Below are 19,244 nucleotides of genomic sequence, written 5' to 3'. Positions count from 1 at the left end.
GTGTGGGTGTGTGTGTTTTCTGGCTCTATGTACATCCATGCGTGTGCTGTGTGTGCCCGTGTGAACTCACTGGGTGTCTGGACCCCACAGAGCCCAGCACTCGAGCCCCGTGTCTTCCCCGTCGCCCCCCCCCCCCCCCCGCCACAGGCAGGTCCCTGGCCCTCCTGCTGGGTCTGCTGCCCTGGCTTCAGCCCGGGGTCCCTCAGCCCCAGGCCCAGTCACGCCCGCCGTGACTCCCGGCCTCCGCCTCCACAGGGCAGCCTCAACCTCAACCCCACGACGGCCCCAGAGTCCTGAGAAAGAAGCCTTCTCTACATTTGCACGCTCTCAATTGCAGGCCGGCGCTGTCTCCGGGCCACACTGTGACACCCTCACCGCGGGAACACTAAAGACGCGCCCCCCTCGTGCGGACCAAACCTCCAAGGCCGCTGAGCCTCGGAGCTCTTCCCTCTGCATGGTGGCGGAATTCCCGCGGTGGCAGCGGGGGGACCTCCGTCCCAGGGACCAGTATCCTCTCCTTGGAAGGAGTCGTGCGAACGTGTGCTGACGACAGGACAGCTGGGGGACAGAGCCGCTCACGCGGTGGGGGGGGGGGGGGGGGTGGTGATGTTCAGCGCGCACCGAGCCGCCGCCCTGAGCAAAGCTGGGAGCCACCGTTCTCCCGTTTCGCTGGAGGGAAGGCTTCACGCAGAAAGCCGGACTGGGACGCTCGGCCAGAGATCTGTCCCCGAGGCCCAGAGTTTAGATTCTTCCTCAGAGAAACCTGAGTCACAGAAGATGCCAGCCAGGTGGGTGGGCTCACGTGGTCTGGGCTTCTGGAAGGTCAGTCTGGGCATGCGGGGGGAGGCGGCAACGGGGGCAGTGGGGAAGCCCCTGGCCCAGCAGAACTAAGGAGGAACAAGGGCTCTGAGCCAAGGGAATAAGGGGATGATGGGTCCTGGGTGGGGACCAGAGACAGCAACCCAGGCTGGCACCAAGGTTCAGGCGCAGACGGAGGGAAGGGTGGCACCGGGCAGAAGCCAGGAGTACAGAGGAGTGGCAGGCCCAGAGGAAACGCCCTGCTGGGCACCCACAGTTGGGAAACCCACCGGAACAGACGCTTTGTGCTGAGGCCACGGGGGCCACGTATGTTTGGGTCTTCAGTGACCTCTGTATGTGGCGACACTGACACGTCAGCGTTTCTGTGGATTCGGACAGGTAAACACTTACGTGGTCGTGTGACAGGGACACCTGTGCAAGGAGTTAGAGGAGGTGATGCAGCGGGGACGGGCCAGGGGCACGGGGGCGGCCCCCCAAGAGGACACGTCCTGGAAGCCAATGAGGGGGTCGAGGGGCCACGAGCATCGACGGGACCCAACACTGTCCACACATCGGAGACAGTGGACGCTGGAAAGGGCCCTGCGCTCCGTGAGCCAGAGACCTCTGGACACCTGGAGAAGTTTGCACAGCTGGAAGAGAGGCTTCAGGACAGAGCGCGCAGAGGCACGGCGTCGCTCTAGGACACTTGCTGGGCGCACACCCAGGACCACAGCAGGGTCTGGAGGAGGTACCTGCACACCCACATGCTCGGCATCTTGCCGACAGGAGGGGGAGCACCCCAAGTGTCCATCGGTGGGTGGCCGGGTAAACAAAATGTGGGGTCGCAGAAAATGCATGTTTTACGTACAGGAAAACGGGAGTGCGCTTCAGCCTTAAAGGAGGAACTTCTGACACGTGCTTCCACATAGATGGACCTTGAGGACACGACACCAGATGGAATAAACCAGTCCCAAAAGGACAGACAGTGCAGGACTCTACTTACGTGAGGTCCCTAGAGGAGTCAATTCATGGTGACAGAGAGCAGGTGGTGGGCGCTGGGGGCTGGGGGAGGGGGGTAGCGTCCGTGAGGGCAGAGTGTCATTTTGGGAAGGTGGCAGCGTCTGGGGACGGATGGGGGTGGCACAACAGCGTCCACGTGCTAATGCCATAGACTGTGTAAGTTAGAAATGGGTAAGACGGCAAGTTTTAGATTATGTCTATTTTACCACAGTTTAAAATTCTCTTAATGGTTCGTGATTGTTTGAAAAAGAGAGAGAGGCTGGGTGCCGGGGCATTCCGAGGTCAGGACTGTGGGTGCAGAGGGAGGGGACGGACAGGAGAGGCCTGGGACACAGCGGCCGGCACACAGTAAGTCCTCAGTTAAGGTTGGTGGAACAGGATGGGACAGGATGGTGTAGAAAATGCTGGAAGGAAATGTCTTCAGCGCGAGTGCAAACGACTGAACATATGGTGAGTTCTGAAATAAATTCCTTAAAAAACACGCCGCCTGGGTGTTGAATCAACACCGAATCTCGGGACACATCCCGGCACGAGACAAGCTCGTGCTGTTTAAAGGACAGAGCACATGTGTGTCCCATCGCACCTGCCATTCGTACCCACTGACAGCAGGGAAGAGAATGCGACGGAGTCCCAGTTACGACACAGCGGGACCAAGAACTCATCACTCAAAACCACGCAGAAACGGCCCCCCCGCCCTCAGCTCCAAAGCGTGGTTCCCACGGAGAACACACTGATGGCACCATCAAGACACACATCCCCCTCCTCCAAGAACGACTTTGTTTTTAATGTTAATTTTTAAGAGAGAGAGACAGAGAGAGAGAGAGCGTGCATGAGCACACGTGCATACGCGGGGAAGGTGCACGGTGAGGACAGAAGATCCCAAGCAGGCTCCACGCTAACAGCACAGAGCCCAATGTCGGGCTTGATCTCACCAACTGTGAGCTCGTGACCTGAGCTGAAGTCAGATGTTCAAACGACTGAGCCCCCCCCCAGGTGCCCCTAGAAGAACGTTTACCGTAAATCAGAAACATCCATCCACACACATCTACGAAAGCTACGTCTGGTCCCAAAGGCCTTTTTCCCCAGGGTCTACACCGTGTGACCACTGAGGGACTTCCCAGAAATAGTCTCAGGAAAGGAGCTCTCGGGAGAGGAAAACGCCAGCGTGGGCCAGCACCAGGGCCACCTGAGAGTCTCTCTGTGGCCCCACAGACAACCCAGTCTCCTCAGTGCAAGATCAAAGACCGGAAGGGAGAGCGGATTCACTTTCACTCACCAGTCTGTGCCTGAGCTGGACCGTGACGAGAGGAGATCCTGACAAGTTCTGGGACAGCGTCGGCGGTGGGGACACCTCCAGGGAAATCAGGTAGCTGGCTGCAGACAGCGGGTGGGTTTTGTAATTTGCTGCCTCAGCAATCCTTGGAAGGAAATGGAAAATCATTACAGAACAGAAAAGGGGGAGGGGACGCAGCTAGAACCTGGCTCAGAATTCAACGTTAGGGCCGAAACTTTGGAGACTGAAATCGTTCTTGGGGGGAGCTTTGACTGATCTCGCTCGGTACCCACCAGGACCCGCAGAGGAGACCTACAAGCGGGCACTACCATGTTGCAGGGAGAGTCCCGTCATCCAGGACCTGCTCTGCGAGGCTGGAGGCCGGCACCCCGGGCGACCTCACAGAGAGTCTGCTGGAAGAAGATGTGGCCCAGGGAGCGTGACGGATGGAAAGGACAAAGCTCTGGGTTTGCATCTTGGCAATCCCACTCACTCAGCTGTGTGACCCTGGGCAAGTGACTTACCTGTCTGAACTTTAACCTCCCAGTTTATAAAAAGATGGGATCGATGGTAGCGTGGCGGGCACCTGTGGTCTTGCCGCCCGGCGTGCGTTCGTTAAGGGCCCTCCGTTTCCTCCAGGTGACCACCCCCTGCCCCCCTCGCAGCCAATGTGCCCTGCTGCTGACTCCATCGGCTCAGGAGTGAGCCCTGCTGCCCAGGCCTGAACCACCCAGGGCACTGCCTCCCTCAGGCCATGGTGACTGTGCAGAGGTGGGCACATGACCCACGGGAAAGTCCAAAGAGATATGACAAGATTCAGATGGAAAATGCTGGGTCAGAGACCCTCGGTTCTCTCGGCTACACATCGGCCCTGAAGGAGGTGCCCTGGAAGTGGTTCAATCAGGAGGGAAGAGATGAAGTGGGAGAGGAGCCCCCCACCAGGGCAGAAGTGAGATCGAGCAGAGTGACATCAACTGGACACCGGATCGAGCTGCTCCTGAAGCCAAAATGCCCATGCGCCTTTCAGCTGACACGATCCAATGAACTACCCTCCTACTTAAGACAGTTCAAGCCAGCTTCTCTGTTCCTTACACCCCGATCGAAAGACCCCTACCTGATGTATATGATACTTGCCTCACGGAGTTATGAGGTCAAAGTGACACTCAGGGCCAAGATGGGGGCGAGGCAAGGAGCCTGGGACACAGGTTTTAAGGAGGAGCCCACACTCAGGGCCTGGCACGCGCGGCCCCTGTACGACCCCACGAGTCAGCGCCTCCCTGAGGTCTGCGCCCCGGGCGCCTGCCTGCCTCACCGCGGTCCCAGCCCGCCTGCACACAGTCAGTGAGCGGCAAACGTCTGCTGCGTGGACTTCAACTCTGGAAAGCCACCCCGGAGCGCCGGAGACGTGGGGTCCCTGGGATCCCGCACGGGCCACCCGGTCACCTGCTGCTTTCTTGCCCGGTTGGGACCTTGCCTGCCTGCCACCTGCTCTCCAAAGTCTGGCGGGGGACTCTGCTACCTTCCCGTGTCTACGCCCATGGAGCCGTCATCCTGACGGCCAACGCGCTGGGCGTACAGTCTTCTTCCTCCCTCGACTGAGCTCAAACCCCTCTCCCCGTCAAGCCTGCAGAAGCTTTGCTAGAAAGCGTGCAGTGGACACTCGCTCTACTCCTAGGCCCCCAGCCCCTGGTCCCCTGCCAGCGTCACAGTCACATCACCTGACGGGCTCAAGCCCTCCACACGCACGTACAACTTTCTTCTTGCTGAACCGCGAGGAAGCACGCCATGACTCTCCTCCCCCTAAACGCTCTAGCAAGCCCCTTCTAAGCGCGGAGTCAGCCTCCTCCGTAGCGAGGCCCAGTCACCACACTCGGAAGCCAGACACTGATTCGCTAACACGATGCGACGCCTGGTCCCCGCCTGTGCCTCTCGGCTGTTTCGTCCCAACGAGGCCTGTGCGTTCGCCAGGGAGCGCCGCTCCGCGGGCCCCTGAACTCTGGGACGGTCCCCACGGTTCTTCCTCTTTCGTGGACGTCCAGCAGTGCAAACCGCCGTTTGCAAAACGGCCCTTACTTTAGATCTGTGGACGGTTTCCTCGCGTGGGGCTTCAGGCCACGCACCCGGGGCAGGATCACTCCACGGGCCACGTTAACTCCCTCCATGGCGTCGCACCGGGGGGACACAGGATATCACGCCCCAGTGCTGACCATATTGAGAGTGACCAGCTGGCTGAAGTGGCACCTGACAGCCGTCTCCAGCCTCAGGCACCCTGCTCACTTGGTGAACTAACGAGTCCCCTTGGGGCGACAGGGTACGACCCCGTTCCACGAATCCCCTCACCCGGTGGTATTAACACCCACTGACGACGTTGCCCCCATCAGCGACTACATGCAGGGCGGCGTCCTTCCGATTCTGTCATTCCTCCCGCGTTGACCGGATGGCGTTACTCTACAAGTAAGCCGCAGCCCCCGGGAGCTTCTCCTGCAGCACACGTGACTCTGTCAACAAGACGCGGAGACCTAGAGACCCGAGTCACAGCCCTGCCTCTGCCCCCGGCAGCCTTAACATCCCGGAGAGGGCCCGGGTCTCCACCTGCGGAGGGGGAGCGGAGACGCCGTGCCCAGCGCGGATCCCCAGCCCCGCTCTGAGGGACACGGCCGTCCCAGGTGCTTGCCCGGCACAGCACGGCCCTTGGGAAGAGCAGAGCGGTCCTCATCACGAGGGGGCACGTGACGCTCCAAGGACCCTCCGTGTCCAGGGGGCCCAGCAGGGGCTGGCCACGTGCCCCCAGGACCCGTGCACAGTGAGACGCCGCCCCTGCCAGTGGCTGCCGGGGCCCCTGCAGCAGCCCGCCCAGGGCGTGGCCGTGGATATGGTGACCCCGTGCCAGCCTGACCCCCAGCTTCATGCCCTAGACTCACGTGCTGGCCCCACCCTGCCCCCAAGGGCGACTGAGAGAACGTCACGACCCCACCGCCCCTTCCCTTCTTACGGAAACCTTCCGTGTACGGAGGCCCCATGCAGAACGCTAGGGGAAGGGGCCCGGCTGTGGAGGCAAGCAGGCAGCTGGCTCTACTGGTCTAACCCTAACCGGGCGAGGAATTTCAGAATTCTCTTCCAGTGACTGTGGCGAGGACGTCCAATCCTCTTATCGAGTGATTACAGATCTCGTTAAGCAAGCACTTACAGATGTCGTTAGGAGCAGTGCACTTTGTTTAAACAATTAACTCACTTAGCGCTCAAGGCAGCCTCACACGTCAGTACTGTCCCCACCCCTACTCTAGAGAGGACGACACGGAGACGGCCAGGCATCTGCCCAGTTCACGCAGCCGGTAAGGGCCCTGCCGGGAGAAGAGAGCCGGGAGCCCAGCACCGACTCTGTGCTGCCATCCACGACGCTGCCGGTGACTTCCGTCCCGCCCTGATGCCGCAGGACAGACCGCACGTATGGGGGCTGTACTTGAGCAGCTATTTCAGCGACTTTGTTTCCCAGGTTAACGTCGCCAACAAGAGGACACTTTTGCACCTTCACCCGGGTTGAAGATCCCACACACGAAAAACACGTTCTCATCACTGCAAGACGTTTGGACTTTGGGAGAGGAGTGTACTTTTGGGGCCGACAGTTTCCGGCAGTCGGCGCGCGTTACTGCTAAGGGGCAGGGGGCCGTGGGGGGAGGGGAACCGCCCGGTGTGCGAGTCTCAGAGCCCACGACTTTCAGAGACAAGAGGAACTGACCGCGGGGGTCCAGATCACGCCAGCGTGGGTTCTGAGGCGTCCGAGAGTCCTCCCTGGGGGCAGCCGGGGCAGTGAGGGCAGCAGGGCGCTAAAGGCTGAAGGCCCCGAATGTCCCACCTGCAGGCTTCGAGCAGAGCCTTGGCCCACCCCCCACCCCAACGCGGGGCAGGACAAACACAGCTTCTTCCCCCATCTGCTGCTGCCAGCACTGACAGAACCGTCTAGCAGGGGTGTGCAAACACAGGCCTGGGCGGCTGCCTGCTCCTATAAATAAAGCTTTATTGGCACACAGCCGCTTCCACTGCTTTCCGCGTCGTCTGAGGCTGCTTTCACACTTCCAGCGCACACGAGTAGTTGTGAGGGAGACAGTATGGCCCGTAAAGACAAAAATATTTACTATCTGGCCCTTTATGAAAAAGTCTGCTGGCACCTGGCTGGGTCATGATTCGACTCGGTCACGGCCAATTGTCCCCTGAAATGCGTGTACACGCTGGTGTCCGTAAAAAGCAGTTCCACCTTTTCTTTCCTCTGCTAGTCTGAGGCAGGAGGAAGATGTGGATGGGGGTCCAGATGCCGCTCTCCCTGCACGCCCTTACCCTTGGCCCCCATGGCTCCGCCTCAGGAACACACAGCTCCTGTTTTGCGACGACAAACCCGCTTCAGCCTGAACGTTCAGCTACGAGAGCTGCAGATAGGGCGGCCAGGGAAGGGCCCGTTTTTCATTCATAATCTTGGGATTGGAGAAGTGTCCCCCCAAAGAGGTGGGAGGGCATCTTTTTGAGAAAAAGCGGTGGCATTTTCCTCTGACGGCTCTCCTGAAGAATTCTGGAAATCACACACAAAGAGTGGCAGGGCCCCTTTCCTTAGTTATAAGGAAACTTGTCCAAGCGCAGGCCTTCCCAGGGCGATGGGTCCCAGGTCCAGAGCAGAATCGTGGCTGTCTCCTTCCCTAGGCCACCCTCTCCCCAAAGGCTGCGTCCCTCCAGGCGGTGGGAAGGAGCAGTACTGGGAGACGGGACGCCGGGGCTCAGCCACCCGTGTTCCCACAAGGTCTTCATCCCCACCCTTTATCCGGACGCAGTTCAAATAGCCTGCTCCCCATTACCGAGGGGTCCACACAGCCGGCATCCACACAGCCCCATTACCGAGGGGTCCACACAGCCGGCTCCAGTGCCAGCATCCGCAGCCCACCCCGCAGGGCAGGGCAGCAGAGGGGGCCCGCAGCTTCCCGGGCAGGGGGGGAAGCTGGGGGGCAAGAGAGCCAAGTGGAGCCTCACCAAGCCGAGGTGAGGGCAACCCTATGAAAGGGGAGGCACGGACCCGACCCTCCCCTCCCCTCTCGGAGGAATCAGCCTCTCCCTGTGGTCTGAGAGGGCTGACCCACCCCCACGTGAGCAAACACCACCAGCTAGACAGCAGGATGCTCTGACCCCCCTATGAGTGGAAGGGCCAAAAGGGGGCAGGACCCAAACGGGCCAATCACTGCTCTCCCTATGTTTCCACAGGGTCATGTGAACAGACCTAACCAATGAGAGAGCAGGATGCTCTGGCCACCATGAAGGGGGCGGCCAAGAGGGGCACATGACCCAAATGGACCCATCACAGCCCTCCCTGAGTTTCCACCAGCACATTCTGGAAAGGCTCTGCTCCTTCGGAGACCTCAAGACCCAGAGGTGGGGGGGCAGTCCCTGAGCTACCGGAGCCCGCCATGCTTCTATGTAGAGGCCTCCCTGGATGTGAGCCAACACAAAAGTGAGCACAGACGGGACACGGAGAGATCAGATCGCAAGGCATCCCCTGGGTCCCTGGATCTAACTGTGCCTGAAGCCTCCTTAGTCTCATGAGCCCCCAGTCTCCCCACCTTCCACCTAAGCCAACGTATCTAATACACCCTGACTGCTGGAGACATGTGCCGCTGTCCTCCCACTCTACAGAAGTGGCGGCTGAGGCTCAGGCAGTTGGGTCACTCGCCCGCAGTCACGCAGGTCCTTCCAGGCAGGGCAGATATGGTCACCTGACTGCTGCACTCTCAGGCTGCCCACCCAGGGCCCGCCGAACCCCCAGTGTCCTCCAAGGCTATATTGTGTATGCCTGTGATGGCAGGGAGGTGGGGGTGTCACAGCCACCCAGCAAACAAGCACACACACACCCACTGCCCTCTCCGTACCATGTGACCCTGAGGGACTCACTTGGTCTTGGCTGGCCAGATGTTGTCCAGGTAATTGTGCATCGTGTGGTAGAGAAGGCCCACGATGGTGGTCCAGGCTGGGGAAAAGCAGAGGGTCACAGACACCCGTCAATCTTCCTGGTGACAAATACCCCAGCCAAACCCACTTGCCCAGCAATGCACAGTGCAGGCCCTCACACCCAAAACCCCAGGGGCAGCTCCTGGGGAGTGGGGAGGGAAAAAGTGAGGGACTCTCAGGGTAGAGTTTTCCATGAGTCTGAGTAGAAACTTTGTGACCCTTCAGCTATGGATTCAACCGTGACAATGACTCCCTGCTCCTCCCCCGAGTCAACTCCAGACAGACAGATACAACAGCTCCCGGGGGGGAGCCAGACTCGCCAGAAACGCTAGAGTTCACGAAGGCACAGGGCCCCGCTCGAGGGGCGGCCCAGCGCCAGCCTCCAGCTTTGCATCCTCCGGGTGAGCACGTCCTGTTCGCTGCTGGTGTATGAGGCATCTGTAGTAACACGCATGCTTGAACGAGCCGGCAGACGCAGGGTTTACAAGCGGCAGTGACCACATACATGCCCCTCATGCCTTTAGGCTGGGTCCCACCTCTCTGCCGTATGATAGCTCTGAAGCAGGAATCATTTTTTCTGTTATTTCCCTCCACCCGCTTCACGGAGAGCGCTTGGAGCATAAGCGGTTAGCTGTCTTCCCGGGATCGTCGGGGATATTTGTCGACTCTGTTAACATTTCAGGAATGTCTTTAACATCCTCTAAGTCTCAGCATGTGCCACGTAGAGGGGCTTTGCTCATTCAGCTCTCCAAACAATATTACGAGCCCAGTACGAATACCGGCCCCGTTTCACAGATGAGGAGGCCGCGACACAGGCAGGTTCGGTAACTTGCATAAGGCCGCACAACCTGTAAGTGGCTGAACCCGGAATTCCCGGGAATTCCAGCCACCGGTCAGCGCTCGTGACCAGTAAGTCCTGCTGCCGGTGGGAGGAGCCTTCACAGGGGACAGCTTGAGGCTGTGGCCCAGCTCGCTCGGCAACACTGAGGGTTTCTAGCTCGTGCAGCCAGGTGTGTGAGATAAGCAAAGGTCACGTGTGCCCCTGGCGGATCAGAGCATCATCTCCAGACCTTTCTGGAGTTCACCCCAAGTGTAGGGAGCTGTCATCTAACATCCCCGGGCACCCTTCACACAGGCAAGCAAGATGGTGGAGGGAGCGGAGGTGGGCTCCCAAGGGCTGGTGAGTGGGGACTCCTTGCTGGGGAGGGGACACCGTGATCCTACGCCACCCACACTGGTCTTGGTCCCCAGTCTCTAAGGCAGAACCCTGGGAATCCCATGTCCTCTGGCCAGAGCGTCAGGAGCTGAGTCAAATCCACGACTCCCCTGACACCCCGAGGGACGAGTCACTTTTCAAGGAGTCTGGAGGGACTGTGACTGCAGTGGAAATGGCCAGAGTTGCCTGAGCCCCTGAGACAGAAGCAGAACCCAGGCCCCCTGGGCAGACCAACCCCAAACCTAGCCCGAGGCCAGGGACAGGGGAGGGGAGATGGCCACATCTAGTCATATGCGGCTGACATGTCTCAGTGCAGATTTGGGAGGACACAAGGCGTCTTTCACGGTGGATCAGAATCGCCTCAAGATCCTCCCCAAAATGCAGATTCCCCGCCCCTGTCCCAAGTCCCAGTTCACAAGGCTGGAGGGCACTGGGAATCAGCATTCTGAGTGAGCGTCTCGGGAGCTTCCCGCCACACCCTGAGCAGTGCCGGCCCGGAGCGCAGGAAGAGGCGAGCAGGTCTGAGGGCGGTGGCTCGCCAGGTAACAGCTGGCAACACATCTGGAAGGGCTGAGGACTGGTGGCGCCCCCCGCCCGAGCTCCCGGGCGGGCCCTGCAGCTGCACTCACCTTGGCTGCGGAAAGCCTCGTGGGGAACCTCGATGTAGCTCTGCCCCTGAGCCGGGAAGCGGTAGTGGGAGGAATTTATGGCCTCGGGTAGGAGTTTGGCCACAGAGAACTCTGAGAACAAGCCAGAGACAGGAAGCCACAGTCAGTCAGCTCCGCGGCGCAGGAAATTGGGCCGTAAAACCCCATCTGCCTCTGCTGTTTTTAAAAGAACATGCTCCCCCGGGTAGTGTAATTACCTCTAGAAAATGACGACCTGAAAAAATAAGAGTCCGGGGAAAGTAATTTCGAGCGTGGCTAACGTGTCCATCCGGCCACACGCTGTGGGGGCCCCGTGGCCCGAGGTGACCCCTCCTTCCCTCCGGGCCTCTGTCACCATGGCTCTCAGTTATGCGATGACCCCCCCCCCCATGCGGAAGGGGAGCCGCTCCTCACCACACTCTGGGGGACCCCGTGAGACACAGCAGGAGGAAGGCACCCGAGACACACACCTCCCGGCCATCAGGCAAACGTGTCATTGCACGGAGGGAGCCATCGCGGCCGACTAACTCCCGCTACAACTATCCTCCGTGGCTCAACTAGGCTTCTGATCCAGAGCCCGGCTGCTGCGCTGGAGCTCAGCAATGCTCCCCAGGTAGAGACTTGCAGGAGGGAAGCGCTGCGAAGTCAGCACGTGTGGGACGCTGCTCCGACCGCCCCGGAGAGGCAGATTTAGGCCAAGCCTCCAGCTGGCCCTCGGAAACCCGATTCTGCACCTTTTATTTCACAGGCACTCGGAGGAGCCGCGGCTTTTCGACTCCGTTCCGAGCACAGACGACCGAGCACGAGATCAGGCTGGTCCCCCAGTCGCCATCAAATGCTTACGTAGCTTTGCGTCCGCATCGTGGCTGAGCACGTGTGCCCCGATCTCACTCTCCCCCCAAAGTGTAATTCTGTGTAAGGGCGACCCAGTTCAGAAAAGCAGCGAGGTCTGTCTGGGCTGATGGGCGCGGTGCTCCGTCTGTGCGCGTGTGTGTGCCCACCTGCACGCGTGTGTAAACGCTGCCTGTGCACTCATCCCCGCGCGTGCATACGCTGTGCGTGCGCCTGTGCCCGCGTGTTTACACGCTGCGCGCGCATTTGCGCGCGTGTGTGCGCACCTGTGCGCTTATGTGTGTGCGCTGTGTGCGCGCCTGTGCGCGTGTGGGTGCGCACCTGTGCGGATGTGTCTGCGCACGCGTGGGCGCGCGCAGGTGGACGCAGGGCCGTCAGCGCGAACTCCAGGGGCCAGCGTCCCTCCCGCGCCTCCCGCGCCTCCGCCCGCACCAACGGCCGCGTCCCGCCCTGGGCGGACGACTACCTGCCATGGAGGAAGAGCCGACGATGGTGACCTGGGGGTCGCTGGCTTGCACGTTGGAAGAGATGTGGCCCATGACGGTGTCGACGGTCTCTATCAAGCCCAGCACGACGGCGTTGTCCTGCAAACGACACAACGTGAAGGAACTGAGCAAATGGAACGGGCACAACTGCCCTCCCCAGACGCACTCGCCGAGCTCGCGGGGTCCGGCTCTGCACCGGCGCCGCCGGTGCCCCCTCCCCCTCCAAAGGTAGAGCGCCCCGCGTCTGCGGAGGCCTTGGTGGGCCAGGCCTGACCTCTCCATGACCAGATGGGAAGGAGCCGTGCCACTACCCCTCTCACAGGCAAACGCCCCACCGAGCCCGCGGAACACAGTCCCCCGGGCCACCCAAGCCATCGGCTCCAAGGCTTAGCCCCAGGTGACAGAGACCCAGTCCCAGCTGCACCCTGAAGTCACCAGGAACTTCAGCCAATCTCTGACCGGCCCTGCCACGCCCCCTTCTGTTTCCCGCGGAAGGGGCTAACTGGCCCCAAGTCCCCTCCAGGACAAGGACACCAGCGGCTTCACCCTATTCTACATGCAGGGGACGGACGCCAGCTCCCCAGATCCTCTCTGCATGACCTTCCTGGTGCACCCCTTCCCTCCAAGGGCCCTCTCCACTTACTCTGCATCCCCCAAGCAGAGAGGATCCCAGTGGTCGCTGCCCCCAAGAAGGCAGGGGTCCCTCCTGGTCACCCCGTATCTCTGCAGACAGCCCACCTTGGGCTGACTGTCCCTCATCGTGAGACACTCATCTACCAGGGACAGGGCCTCTCAGCCACCCAGGCACGCAGTGGCTGTTCCCGTCTGCCATCACGCCCCTCTCTCCTTCCCGCCTTTCTGAAAACCATCTGTCAGCTAAGCGTCCTTAGCATTCTCTCACAAACACACGCTCCATGGGAATCTAATGAGGTGGAAATAGAACAGGGAGGCCAATTTTAGACATTTTCTTTCAGGCCTGTGGCCTGGTTTCAATCAGCTAAGCCCGGTGGAGCACATGGAGATCTGTGTTTCTGGCCGGCAGTTCTGTTGGGCAGTGGCTGATTCGTACCTTCTCTCTAATGAACAGTCGAGCCTGCCTAAGCCTGAATGGTTTCATGATCATTTCTGTTCTGTGGCGGAGCATTCAAAAAAAGTCACTTTAGGGGCCCCTGGGTGGCGCAGTCGGTTAAGCGTCCGACTTCAGCCAGGTCACGATCTCGCGGTCCGTGAGTTCGAGCCCCGCGTCGGGCTCTGGGCTGATGGCTCAGAGCCTGGAGCCTGTTTCCGATTCTGTGTCTCCCTCTCTCTCTGCCCCTCCCCCATTCATGCTCTGTCTCTCTCTGTCCCAAAAATAAATAAACGTTGAAAAAAAAATTAAAAAAAAAAAAAAGTCACTTTAAAATGATGCTGAGAAAATAGGCCTACTCAGGTCCTCCGCTGGCCATGTTCCCAGGCTTTCCCAGGCTGCAGCCCTGTACAGAGCCACCCCCGGAGGGCATGAACTCTAGACGGCTGTGCCTTTTAGAAAGGGTTTCTAGGTAAGATTATCCCAATCTTAAATGCAGGATCCTTTTTCCCCCCTCCCTTTGCCAGGGTTAAATCCAATCTCATTCTGTTTGAAACTGTTCAAATAAAAAGTTCATCAAATGTAAATCCTGTAGCAATCTCATTAATAACATTTCTGCCACCAACCAGCAAATATTTTTTTAACATTATAGGGGTTCAGGAGAATAAGCACTTTAATATTAGACCGGTGTGGGTATGGCCCTGCTAAGCAGTTATGCGTCCCCCACCCCGCCAGGCAACCTTGTAGGTCCCATGTCAAGACCACAACATAAGAAAATGGACAGAGCCAGGACCCCAGGTCACTGGACTGAGAAAGGGCTCCTGAGATCCACTTCACACTCTGTATCAGTGAAAAGTTTCACCTGTGCTCTGCCACCGAGATGCAGGGGCCTCTTTGTTACTGCAGCACAGCCTCGCCTAGCCTGACTGATATAGCTACTGTTGCTGGAAACTGTCCTGGACGTAGTTAAGGACAGCCAGGTTAAATCACGCACACAGAGTATTTGTGGAATATATACACGTGAGCAAAATGTAAACTAGATGGAAAGGGACGTATGCAAGAGTGCTCAGGGTCACGGTGTGCCATAAGACTTCAGGTGACTGTTCTTTTATATATTTCTTACCAGCTGCAGTTTCTACCTTCTCTACAGCTTATTAACTTGTTTTATCAAGCAGTAAAGTCAATGACATTACTCTTAAAAAGAAAAAAAGTATTCCATTCTCTATCTGCTGTTCAGAGAAAAAGAGAAGTTTTTGGTTCTTACACTTATCACGAAGTACATATTGCCACGTGGTCCCCTTTTTTCACATAAGCTAGTGATCTTTAAGCGTAAAACATGTTTTTATTACCATTCGAGAAGAAAGTGATGGTAAAAAATTTATCATGAAAAATGATAAACGTCAACCAAGTATGCAGTCCTCATGGAGAACTGCAACCCCCTCCCTGCTCGGTGTGGAGGACAGTGGCATGTTATTGACACACAAGCCTTAAGCCATACAGAAGACAAGGCACTTCAAATCAGTTGTATATCTGGTCTGAGCTCTAACGTCCCAGATTGCGGGACGGAGGGATGCATCATTTCTCTTAGAGATGTGAATTGGGCCACAATCATACCACTTCTAGGAAGACACGGCAGTTCCCAAAGCATGTACGTTTTGAAGCTCAAATGTTTTTTGTCTTACCTCTGACACATCAATCCAACTGGGCAGTTGAAGAACCTCTCCCATGGTTTTTAAGAAAGCCTAAAGGCAGACAAAATGACACTGCTTAGCACGTATCTTAGAATTTATAATCTAGAACAGGAGTTGGCACTTTTATTTTTTTTAAAGCCCACCTAGTAAAGCGGTTAGGCTTTGAGTACAATTTTGTCACAAACACTCAACCCTGCCCTTGTAGTGCAAATGCGGCCACGGACAACACAGAACTGAACGAGCACGTTCCAATAAAACTTGATTAGCAAAACAAGCAACAGAGCATATTTGGCCCAAGGGCTACAATTTGCCGACTCCTACTCCAGCGCAGTTTGGTGGAATAAACATATAATGCAAGCCACATTTCAAACTTTAAGTTTTCTAGTAGCCATATTTTATTTTTTTTTTTAAATTTTTTTTTCAACGTTTTTATTTATTTTTGGGACAGAGAGAGACAGAGCATGAATTGGGGAGGGGCAGAGAGAGAGGGAGACACAGAATCGGAAACAGGCTCCAGGCTCCGAGCCATCTGCCCAGAGCCCGACGCGGGGCCCGAACTCACGGACCGCGAGACCGTGACCTGGCTGAAGTCGGACGCCCAACCGACTGCGCCACCCAGGCGCCCCTAGTAGCCATATTTTAAAAAGTTAAAAGGCAACAGGCAAAATTAATTTTCAGAATATATTTTACTCAGTCCTATACCTATATACCTAACATAGCACTTCAACACGTGCTCAACATAAAAATTATCAATTTAATATTTCACACTCTTTTCTTTGTCCTAAGTTTTAGAAATCCAGGCCATATTTTACATTTAGGGCACATCTCAATTTGAATTAGCCACAGCTCAAGTACTCCACAGCCAGATAAGGCTAACGGTGTCCTTATCACCCAGCACAGGAAATGATTTTTCCTCATTTTCCCCCTCCCAGTGCTAGCCAGTGAGAAGCCAGGACATCATGGAAAACTGGATAATGGACGCCAAGGGTTTTTACTTCTCACCCAATCAGAGATGGGTGGGGTTTGGAGTAAATCTGCAGGATTCGTCTGCAGGACGCCCAGGCGGGTCTCTCCGCCGGGGCCCACACCAGAGGTCCCCAACCGAGAGCCCACAGGCTGAACCCGCCTCACAAATCCGCAAATAACTGCTTTCAATGTCCGTTAGCTGTCCACTTCTTAAAAATTGGATTATTTTCCACTTGAAGGATCCAGGCATGCGGCTTCCCTTGCAAAATAAGAGGCTGCCCTACAGATGAAACTCCGGTGGATCCGAGGCTGCGGCCACCCCCTGCAGGTGAACCGCTGCCTCTACTCCTCCCTCGGTCGACCAGGGCCGTTTGCAATCTCCCACCCTGTCTGGAGGCCCAGAGAGGGAGGCGCAGGGAAAGAGGAAATCACCAAGCTTCAAAATGACCTGTGGAAACCTGCATTGGATTCCACATTCCAACACAAACATACCCTGGAGGCTACCGCCCACCCACCACGTACCCGCGCCCCCTGGGAATCCTTCCTTCCACCCCAGGGCTCCTGCCTGGAGCAGGTGTGCGGGGGGGGGGGGGGGGGGGCCTGGAAGTGCGCAAGTACAGCTCCTTGCTCCCGCCTCCATCTCCTTATGATTGGCTGAGCCATCACGCCCCGCCTGCTCCCCTTGGCCAGCGACTGGCCAGGTGGTGGTCATGTGACCGAGTTCTGCCCAATGAGCTGTGAAGGGAGATCCGAACGGGGAACCCTGGGAAAGCATTTCCGGCTCCCTCCCGGAGGCGGTCGGCCACACGTGGGGTGTGGCGCTACCCCGGCAGCCGGTGGAAAACACGGCGGAGTGTGTGGAGAACTACGCTGTCGCCCAGAGCCCTGGTGTGCGGGAAGACCGAAGCACTGGAGCCCAGGTGGAGCACTCCTTCGCCCCTGTGTGGAAGTAAGCCCTTCGTGCTGCTGCTAGTCCCCGGCGGCCAGAACCACTCCCGCAAGGAGGCGGATGAAGCGGAATGGTCTCTCCGTGCTGGCAGAGACGCCGAGCCTGGCAGAAGGTGGGTGCCTGGCCGGGGACACGGGGCAGGGGCCAGGACCCCGGAACCCAGCACGCCAAAGATGTCAGCACTCGCCCCTCCCCCCCTTAAGGACGCCCGGGTGTCCCGAGCTCCTGCACGTCCGTCTGCAGCCAGCGGGTCAGGGAGGACGAAGAACCCTAACTGAGCGCTCACCTGTGCCAGACTCTGTTGTCCGCTCGCACGAGCCCACCTGGGTCCCCCGAGCCGAGTATCCTGTTGTCGCCCCCATATCATAAATGAGCAGCGTGACCAAGGGCACTGGGCAAGCAGCCGTGGAGGGAAATTCAACCCTGCTGTCAGCCCTCTGCACCCTGCTCGGGACCCTTACACTGCACTCTCCCCAGGGAAACCCACTCGGCCGAGAGCCCTGGTGCTGAGATCAAGTTAAGGCCACAAGAGCCAGGGATCGGCCCCTACCTTGACCTGCAGAGTGAAAAGCACCTTGATTCCATCCCATAAATGGCACCTAACTTTAGGTAACTTTGGCAATTCCCACCGACGTGCACATCGCAGCACTGGGGGTCACGCTGTGTGCACACCAGGTCACGTCTGCCCGAGACCCAACCCCACCCTTCACCTGTTGCCAAGGGAGGCGGCCGGGTAGCACACCCAGATGGTCAGCCGCCAGGTGGATGCGGACCTGGGAACAGGAGGTGAAGAGCTGAGTCTGAGCTGAGGGAGGCCCCGGCGTGCTGGGCAGAGCTGGCTGGAGGGGCCACCCCATCCGGCTGTTCACGAGAAGTCTGTAACCCAGACTTTTACGTAAAAGCTCACGACTTTTCTACGACTCTGTGCAGGTCAAACAAAACACGCCTGTGCTCCTGGATCTGGCAGTTTGCCTGCTCTGATCTGCCAGGCGCAGAAAAGAAATAGCTTTACCTTGGTGAGGTTCAGCGCTGTTTCCTGGGAGAGGGGCTTACTGGGTAAGTTGAGGGACACGTTTCGCAGGTAACTCAGTACCGTTCCTGGACTCTGGAGGCTTTTTCTCTTCTCCGTCAAGTTGGTTATGATAGGATGGTAGGCGTTGGTGGGCAGCTAAAAGGAATGAGAGGTGTGAGTTCGGGCTGGGGATGCAAGTCCAAGAAGTTCAGCGTGTGCTCCAGGCCGCGTGCCTCGTGAAGCCCCGTGACGATGACACTCGCTCTTATCGCATATGAGGCACTTCCGTGACTCTCTGACACGTACTGACCACCTCAAGAAAGACGCACCTGTTTGAGAGTTGAAACTAAGCACAGAGAGGCTGACCCAGAAACACATGGGAAACAACTGGAATTTGCACCCACACAAATGGTGCAAGAGTCTGCGCCCTCGCTGTCCCCTTAAAGCTCCCGAGTAAGGTAAGTAGCGTGATTACAAATACTGCTTCCAGAGGGGGACATTTCTGAGTGGACCGATCTCTCCTCAGACGACGGGACAAGGGGCACAAACAGAAGGCATGCATCCACGCACAGCCCCCTGCTCTCCGCTCGCTGTGCCGCCTGCCCAGGAGACGGTCTCTGTGTTTGTGTCCCCGGACGTCTGGTTTACTTCCTTTCGAGCCCTCTGGCCACAGGCCACAAGAAGCAGAGGACTTTCCCTTCGGTCAGCTGAGCATCCAGAGTTAGTGCCAAAGTTAGCTTCTCCTCCAGGGATGATTCCTCCCCAGACACTACACTGCCAACGAGAGAGCCAGACTGTCTGACGGAATTCAGCCCTGGCATACAGTCTAAGCCGAAAGGCTCTCAGCAAGAGGGGACCGAGATCGATGTGCATGCTCACCACAGTGTTGGCTGGGGGTGTCATGAAGAAGCTCGGTGGCGTCGAAGACAACAAAGCATGCTTTCCTGGGGGGGAAAAAAACAATAACACTGAATTAAGGACTAAACTGTGGTCACTCTTCCAGCCTAAGAAAGGCCTGCCTTTATTCAAAACTCTCCAGCTTCAGACCCGTCTAAGACAGCCTGAGAATGCTGAGCAGGAATGCTGTTGCACAGATACAGGGCTAATAAATTAGCTTAATGGGTAGATGGTATGGATTTTCCCAGGTCACATTACTTTTCTATCTATATTTCAAATCACTTTTGAACACCCTCACGCAAGTCGTCACATAAAAAGATGATTTTATGTAAGCTTTTACCGATCTCAGATAAATAAAGAACCAAAAAAACGGCCTTCAATTACACCTGG

The 19,244-nt window shown here is 57.5% G+C and overlaps 1 protein-coding gene across 2 annotated transcripts in view; it reads right to left on the bottom strand.

Moving 5' to 3' along the window:
* ADGRD1 (adhesion G protein-coupled receptor D1) overlaps positions 1–19,244 on the bottom strand; it is a 122,878-nt gene that overhangs the window by 70,530 nt on the left and 33,104 nt on the right. For both annotated transcript variants that reach the window (XM_047093222.1, XM_047093223.1), the window contains 7 exons: positions 18,837–18,901; positions 17,958–18,113; positions 15,022–15,081; positions 12,255–12,372; positions 10,919–11,029; positions 9,017–9,092; positions 3,095–3,236 (listed from right to left, as the gene is read on the bottom strand). In XM_047093222.1, coding sequence (XP_046949178.1) covers positions 3,095–3,236; positions 9,017–9,092; positions 10,919–11,029; positions 12,255–12,372; positions 15,022–15,081; positions 17,958–18,113; positions 18,837–18,901 — 728 coding nt within the window. The remainder of the gene's footprint in view (positions 1–3,094; positions 3,237–9,016; positions 9,093–10,918; positions 11,030–12,254; positions 12,373–15,021; positions 15,082–17,957; positions 18,114–18,836; positions 18,902–19,244) is intronic.

Source organism: Lynx rufus, unplaced genomic scaffold (assembly GCF_022079265.1).
Source record: "Lynx rufus isolate CCGP_SWC_20201006 ecotype Redwood Valley unplaced genomic scaffold, mLynRuf1.p SCAF_33, whole genome shotgun sequence".
NCBI classification, from domain to species: domain Eukaryota; kingdom Metazoa; phylum Chordata; class Mammalia; order Carnivora; family Felidae; genus Lynx; species Lynx rufus.
The sequence above is the reverse complement of the archived record's forward strand: the minus strand, read 5'-3'. Positions and strand labels throughout refer to the sequence as shown.